This window comes from Bombyx mandarina, chromosome 28 (genome assembly GCF_030267445.1).
Source record: "Bombyx mandarina strain Sakado chromosome 28, ASM3026744v2".
NCBI lineage: Eukaryota > Metazoa > Arthropoda > Insecta > Lepidoptera > Bombycidae > Bombyx > Bombyx mandarina.
Genome location: NC_143233.1, coordinates 1,095,614 through 1,103,003, shown reverse-complemented (window position 1 = coordinate 1,103,003; position 7,390 = coordinate 1,095,614). Strand labels below are relative to the sequence as shown.

Here is a 7,390-nt window from a genome sequence, read left to right as displayed (position 1 = left end):
CTGTAAATATGTGGAATTTGTCGTCAGAAATCGTCTCCTTTTCGCCTTTTATGTCTTCGGAGAATTCGTAATTATGAATTAATAATAACATTAGTGTCTATTAGTTTTTCTACGGTTTAAATATTTCAGGTGATCTTCGTCGTCTTCGTATAGGGTATTCTCTATCCATCTCATGAATGCTTCCACCTGTTAGAATGTAGACAATTCCTTTAAAGGTCAAACAATGCTATAAACATCTGGGGCAGATAATAATAAAGCATAAATACAAGTAGCTATTGAATCATGAGTGTATAGAAATAGTGCAACTTTTAACGCAATTCAACAAACCATTTAGTACAATAAAGAAGTAGAAGAAATCAACCTTATGACTTATTGTGTATAAGATTCAAATCACCTTAATTTGATTTATTCAGTCGACATAGGTCATAGGCAAATTAATGTTTACAATGTTACTGGTGGTAGGACCTCTTGTGAGTCAGCACGGGTAGGTACCATCGCCCCGCCTATTTCTGCCGTGAAGCGGGTTTCGTGACATTAAAATTAGATCAAATACTGCTTCGGGAATAAGCAGGGTGATGTTAAGTTAAAAACAAAGACGAAATAAAAAAAAAGTAAACTGAGATAAAATTGAAAGTTATTTTTCACTCTCGTCATTCTGGTTCGAATATTATGGGCCAAAGTAATAAAATTATTGTTCTGTCATCGATCCTTGATACGTGTGCACGTTTTCAAATTAATCGGATATTTCGAAGTTAGTGAAAAATATCTTAAAAGATTCCGTTACGTAGGTAAAGATCAATTTTTTTTAATGCTTAAATGGGTGGACGAGCCCACCTGGTATTAAGTGGTTACTGGAGCCCATAGACATTTACAACGTAAATGCGCCACCCACCTTGAGATATAAGTTCTAAGGTCTCAGTATACATAGTTACAACGGCTAACCCACCCTTCAAACCGAAACGCATTACTACTTCACGGCAGAAATAGGCAGGGTGGCGGTACCCACCCGCGCGGACTCACAAGAGGTCCTACCACTAGTACAAGATTATGTTATTAAAACGATTAAAATACTTACTTTAGTGTATACATCAGGTTTGCCTCTCGCGCAAGGTATGCCCCATGACACCACGCCAACCTGTCTCCCTTCCCTGACCAGAGGTCCTCCTGAGTCGCCCTAGTTGGAAAAAAGAATGTACATAGGGCTAAAAATGGACAGGGAAATAATAAATCCTAAAACCTAAAATCAACGCCATCTAGGGAACGCGGCGCGTAAATAATAGCATTTAAATAGGGCCTTTATCTACTTTTTTAGGATTAGAGATTGCTGGCATCTTGGAGGCCTTTTCAGCAGGATGGATGGGATTTGGTAGGAATTCCTCGAAGGCCTCCGAAGTTATTGTATCCGCAGTAAGCCTAAGCACTATCAGATCGAAACCACATTACCTACTGCGCATGTAGCTAATAAAACTCGCCAACGCCATCTATTTTATCATACATGCAATTCAAACAAGATCTGAATTTTCTTTTTTCCTATCTATGCTGATAGCCTTGAGAGGCTACATCAGCTTCATCCTAGCATGTAGGTGAGCTCACGGGGCTCAAACCGGAGTGTTGCTAACACTGGCCCTAGCGAGAGCAGTGCTTCGCAGAATCTACCACCGGATCGGAAACGCGACCCACTGAGAAGATCCAGCGAAAAACTCAGTGGGCTGGGCGAATCAACCCACAGACATGTGGGTTGATTCGCTCGTCGAGCTTTCTCATCTTACTACGCTGTTTTAAAGCTAACGAATCAGTCCCTAGTTTTCTATTTACGTTTGTATGAAAAGTTTGCCTAATTGTTTTGCATAAATATTTATCTAAAACTCATCACTTTGATGCTGTTTACGTGCCCGTCAGTCTATTTTGAAACTCACGTGACAGGCTCCTTCGCCAGCTTTAGTTAAAGCACAAATCTGAGTCTCGAAGACAGCGTTGACGCTTTCGTGAGCTTGCTTACAGTCCTCGTAGGTGATGGCCTTTAGGTCTATCTCCATCAAATCATTCGGGAGTCGACCGGGATACTAGAATTATAGTAATTTATTTAATATAGGCATCTTAAGCACATCAATATTGAGTTCATATTTATGTATAACTTTACGTTCGTTACTCTTTAGGCCATGAAAATATATTATTTTCAGCCCACAAACACCCACTACTGGACATAGGCCTCCCCCAAGGTTTACCACAATGATCAGTCACGAAAATTTATTAAGCTAAATTGTTTTTTTATTTGCTTAACAGTATTTGAAGTCGTCGTGGCCTAAGGGATAAGACGTCCGGAGCATTCATGTTGAGCGATGCACCGGTGTTCGGATCCCGCAGGCGGGTACCAATTTTTCTTACTCAATAAATGTTCACGATTGACTTCCACGGTGAAGGAATAACATCGTGTAACAAAAATCAAACCCACAAAATTATAATTTGCGTAATTACTGATGGTGGGACCTCTTGTTAGTCCGCGCGGGTAGGTACCAGCGCCCTGCCTATTTCTGCCGTGAAGCAGTAATGCGTTTCCGTTTGAAGGGTATAGGGCAGCCGTTGTAACTATACTGAGATCTTATATTATCTCAAGGTGGGTGGCGCATTTACGTTGTAGATGTCTATGGGCTCCAGTAACCACTTAACACCAGGTGGGCTGTGAGCTCGTCCACCCATCTAAGCAATAAAAAGAAAAAAAATCTTGGTATGCCCCAGACAGTTGCGGACTTAATGTCTAAGGCATTTTCTAGCAATCAACAAAAGAGTGTACAGATGTAAAACAGTGTCATTGAAAACGTTGCTTAAACTCACAGAGGTCGTGCCCCAACCGGTCAGTACCAAATCCTCTCCCTTCTCAACTGGCTCGTCGTTTAGCTCAATAGCATCAACTTTACTACCAAATTCTATTTCGTCTTCAGTAAACACTATGGCTATGTCGTTCTTGATTATATAGTCATCGTAGTTTTCGTGGACGACCACTTTTCGTATGGCATAGGACGTGCCTCCAGCCCGTAGCTGGTTTGTGCCGACTGTCGCCTTGAAATATTCCGGTTTCAATCTGTAATGGGGGATATTGGTTAAGACACGTTTTCGGACTCTTCTTGAAGCTTCCTTGATATCGCATCGCTTGATACTAATACACCAGGCGTATTATCCTGACTGATGACTTCATAAGAATCAGAGGAGTTCACCACTTTATCTAAAGAGCTAGAGGAGTCCATCAATAACAGAGCAGCTAATGACGGACAGGGGGTCCACACAGTAATAGAATCAAACACACAGTAGAGATTGGTTGAACAACCTAATTAGATTATCTCACTGTACTTACACCTTAGTTGTTTAATGGTTTTAGGGATTTTAAGGCTTGGACCTATGATCCTATGGATACATTCCCGGATCAATTGTCTATAATGCTCATTGTTGTGACAAGAATCCATGATACCAGCTATTAAGCTTGAAAATTTCAAATTTGTGTTTGATATGTATGTGATCCTATCTAGAATGAGTGGTGTATATTCAAATACATAGTTGATCTAAAACTAAAATAGTGATCGAGACGCTAAGGAAAAGACAACAATCCATATACAACTTACATCATATGTTGGATTACACATTTTGGGACTCGAGATATGGCTCGAAGAATTTCAATCAACATCTTTGCAGATGTAGACAAAACACTTTTTATAATTTCGTATGGAGGGTAGAAGTAAGGAGTACCATATCAGTGTTTTAAAAAGTGTCCGCTTAGAGGGAGTCAGTTAAAGTGGCGCTACAGTAGCAAGTGGAAAGATTTAAAAAATAGCACCATAAACCACCACACTTCACTCTGCTTAAAAGTACTAAAGAGTAAGTAAGAGTAACGCCATCTATCGCCGAATAGTCGAACGAATATAGAAGGATCTAGTAGTACCTAGAACGGTCGAGAACTACAACGCCATCTATTGTCAGATAGCGGAAACAATACGATATGTAAAATATTCTCGATAATTCTAGGGATTTGGTATCAACTATAAAAGCGTTGCAGGGATGGCACGCAGTCAGTTAGTAATCGGAACTAATCGAAGCGAAACAGCGAACAGATCACCTCAAGCGAAGCGGAAGAAGCGAATTGAGAATTGTAAAGTGTTTGGGAAGTGTTTTAAGTATTCTAAGTGTTGAATACAGTTTTTAGTTGTACTTTGGTGGAATTTTATTTATCCCGAACCCCAGCGCGTAACAATACATATCATATCAATTTGCTACACCAGCGCTATTGCGGTGAGTCTTCCAACAATGGCTTGGTGTTTACATGTGGACACTTTTTCAACTTGTCCCCTATACGAGAAAGTGCTTCTTACTTTTACCCTTTCTAGAATTTTCTTAGCACCTGTCAACGCAATGTGCGGCTGTCAAAATGACCCTCGGCGTGACCAGTGACGCTCCGCAGAAGTGCCAGACTCCGTATAGCCTCAAGGAGACCTGGTAAGGGTAAGATCCGTTCGCCGCCTTCGTTCCACCGACGATCCGCTCCCATTCATCACGTTTCTCGGCTGAGGAGAACAGCTCCGAAGTTACTGTGGATATATTAAAAACTGAAGTTTCAACGCCGGGGGTACATGACTATAAATATATGTGGGATCCTCTATTCGGCTTGGTCCAGTGAAACAGTTGATGGTTTCATACAAACTTGATTTTTATTTCGTCTTTCTTCTTACAAGTAAATAAAATATCAAGGTCAGCTAGGTCAAGTAGGTGAGCTCACGGGCTCAACCTGACAGAATTTACTAACATTAGCCCTAGTCAGAGTACCTAGTGCTTCGCTGAATCTACCACCGGATCGGAAACGCGACCCACTGACAAATTCCGGCGAGAAACTCAGTGGTTTCGGCGCTTTCGAGATTTTGGCACGACATGAGAGCCCTCTCATCGTGGCCGCCGGTAACTACATTCCCGATCCTGCGGACAGAATGGAAAGCAGTCAACGTCGCTAACGGTGCTTTTAGGTACCTCAAGCACCGGTCATCGTTCTCGTCGAACCCGTCGCTTACGACGAAGGACTCACCGAGTAAATTAACCCGCAGACACGGCCCACTGAGTTTCTCGGCGGATTTTCTCAGTGGGTCACTTTTCCGTTCCGATGGTAGATTCTGCGAAGCACTGCTCTTGCTAGGGTTAGTGTTAGCAACGACGTCAGGTTTGAGCCCCGTGGGCTCACCTACTAGTTAAGGCTACGCTGAAATGGTCTCTCAAGATCATCAGCTTAGATAGGGAAAAAAAGGTTCGAAGAGTAGGTCCATCTATACTAATATTATAAAGCTGAAGAGTTTGTTTGTTTGAACCCGCTAATCACAGGAACTATTGGTCCGATTTGAACAATTCTTTCGGTGTTAGATAGCCCATTTATTGAGGAAGGTTATATATGTATAGGCTATCGGCATCACGGTAAGACCAATACAAGTGGAGCACCAATAATGAAAGTTTCAAAATATTTTCACTTTCTACGTAAATGAAGTGGGGGGTAAAATTTAGCGTTATGCCAAAGTAATTATTCCACGCAGACGGAGTCGCGGGCAAAAGCTAGTCCTGCATAAAACTAGCCTTTGTGATTAATCACTTAACAGCTAAAGGGTTTTAACGTGGTTCATATATTAGTGCAACACAAATGCATTGTCCGGCTTTGAATTATTAAAAAATTATGCCTTCCTCCTCCTTTCATCGTATTCCTCAGTGCTGAGAGTCGTGACCTTTACGGAGGACTTTTGCTCGGACTATGTACCTTCATTATTTCCTGTTCCTCTACGCAGCTGCTAATATTCATGCTGACGTCATAACGTCATCTTAATTTGGTTCCTATTAACTATAAAATTTGACACGTATGCGAACCACAATCTATATATTAATACGTGAAGCAAAAACTTTGTATCCCTTTTCACGAAAATTGCGCGGACGGAGGAGTATGAAATTTTCCACACTTATAGAGAATATAGAGAAGAAGTGCACAATGCTAATATTTTTTTTAAATAATGGATAAAAGATACATTAAATCAATAAAGAAAACATTACACACACTACATACCATGTATTTGACGCACACACGCATGCATACTATTTATTGTCAAACTTTGTTCTTGACGTCTGTTGTCAAATTGAGATTAAATATTGTTTGTCATTGTTAATATTTTTTATAGTGTAGCCTTGGCGAAATTTGTGATTATAGAAGTATAAAATACAATCTTAATAGTGTACAAACTTACAATTCCAATTAATTATAGTCGAATTTCGACTACTGCGGGACCTCTAGTATAATGAAAAGGGCAAATTGAATTGAAATTTATGATATATGTCTAATTGGTCATAGCATAATTCTCATATAATTTTTAATCTATTTATTAATACGTGCAGAAAAATCTTTGTACCCCTTTTTACGAAAATTGCGCGCACGGAGGAGTATGAAATTTCCACACTTATAGTTTATTTAGAGAAGGAGTGCAGAGTGTTATTCTTTTTTTAATTGTGCATAAAATTACTTTAAATCAATACAAAAAAAACATTACACACATCGACACACACACGCACTCTTTTGTTTATTGTTAAACTCTGGTCAAATTGAGAATAGATTAATATTGTTTGTTTTCAATATTATTTATCTATGTAGCCTTGGCGAAATTTATTATTATAGAGGTCAATGATAGTTTTTGACAACAGAACCTTAATGATGTTCAAATTTATAATTTAAATGAATTGTAGTCAGATTTCGGTTACCAGGCGACCACTGGTGAATGTAAAAGGATGATTATGTAAGCATTTTAGGGAATTGAGTAGAGTTAATTTAAAAAAGATTGTCAGAAGTGGGATTCGAACCCACGCCCACAGAAGTGGACTGCGACCTGAACGCAGCGCCTTAGACCGCTCGGCCATCCTGACTCACACAAGATAAACGAAATTATAGATTACATCAACAACTAGAACAACAATAAAGTTTGGTTAATTATTGTACTGTGTGGGTGGGCTGTGTGCTCGTCCACCCATCTAAGCAAGAAAAAAGAAAAAAACGTATTCACATTGCGATGTAATGCTAAATTGTAATGGGACCACACGGGAAGCGTCAACTTTCTAATAAAAAAAAAGAATCATCAAAATCGATTCACCCAGTCAAATTTATTTATTTATTTTTTATTGCTTAGATGGGTGGACGAGCTCACAGCCCACCTGGTGTTAAGTGGTTACTGGAGCCCATAGACATCCACAACGTAAATGCGCCACCCACCTTGAGATATAAGTTCTAAGGTCTCAAATAAGTTACAACGGCTGCCCCACCCTTCAAACCGAAACGCATTACTGCTTCACGGCAGAAATAGGCAGGGTGGTGGTACCCACCCGCGCGCACTCA

At 40.1% G+C, this 7,390-nt stretch overlaps 1 protein-coding gene and 1 non-coding gene across 2 annotated transcripts; both read right to left on the bottom strand.

The window, feature by feature from the left end:
• Positions 1-24: 24 nt before the first annotated feature.
• LOC114240912 (chymotrypsin-1) lies at positions 25-6,918 on the bottom strand. Its single transcript, XM_089738940.1, has 6 exons — positions 6,888-6,918; positions 4,388-4,574; positions 2,833-3,079; positions 1,917-2,063; positions 1,076-1,174; positions 25-186 (listed from the first exon to the last, which is right to left on the bottom strand). The coding sequence occupies exons 1-6, from the start codon at positions 6,916-6,918 to the stop codon at positions 91-93; spliced, it is 807 nt and encodes a 268-aa protein (XP_089595066.1). The 3' UTR covers positions 25-90.
• Positions 6,841-6,924, bottom strand: TRNAL-CAG (transfer RNA leucine (anticodon CAG)). The gene has a single exon. It is a non-coding gene; the product is annotated as a tRNA-Leu (tRNA).
• Between the last annotated feature and the right edge of the window lie 466 nt (positions 6,925-7,390).

What these genes read in the sequence shown, in the direction of transcription:
- LOC114240912 (XM_089738940.1), bottom strand. Translation starts at nt 6,918, where the DNA reads ATGGCCGAGCGGTCTAAGGCGCTGCGTTCAG. An exon ending in GTCTAAGGCGCTGCGTTCAG is followed by an intron (nt 4,575 to 6,887) that starts GTCGCAGTCCAC and finishes ATATATCCACAG; the next exon opens with TAACTTCGGAGCTGTTCTCC. An exon ending in CTGGCGAAGGAGCCTGTCAC is followed by an intron (nt 1,175 to 1,916) that starts GTGAGTTTCAAA and finishes TTTTCCAACTAG; the next exon opens with GGCGACTCAGGAGGACCTCT.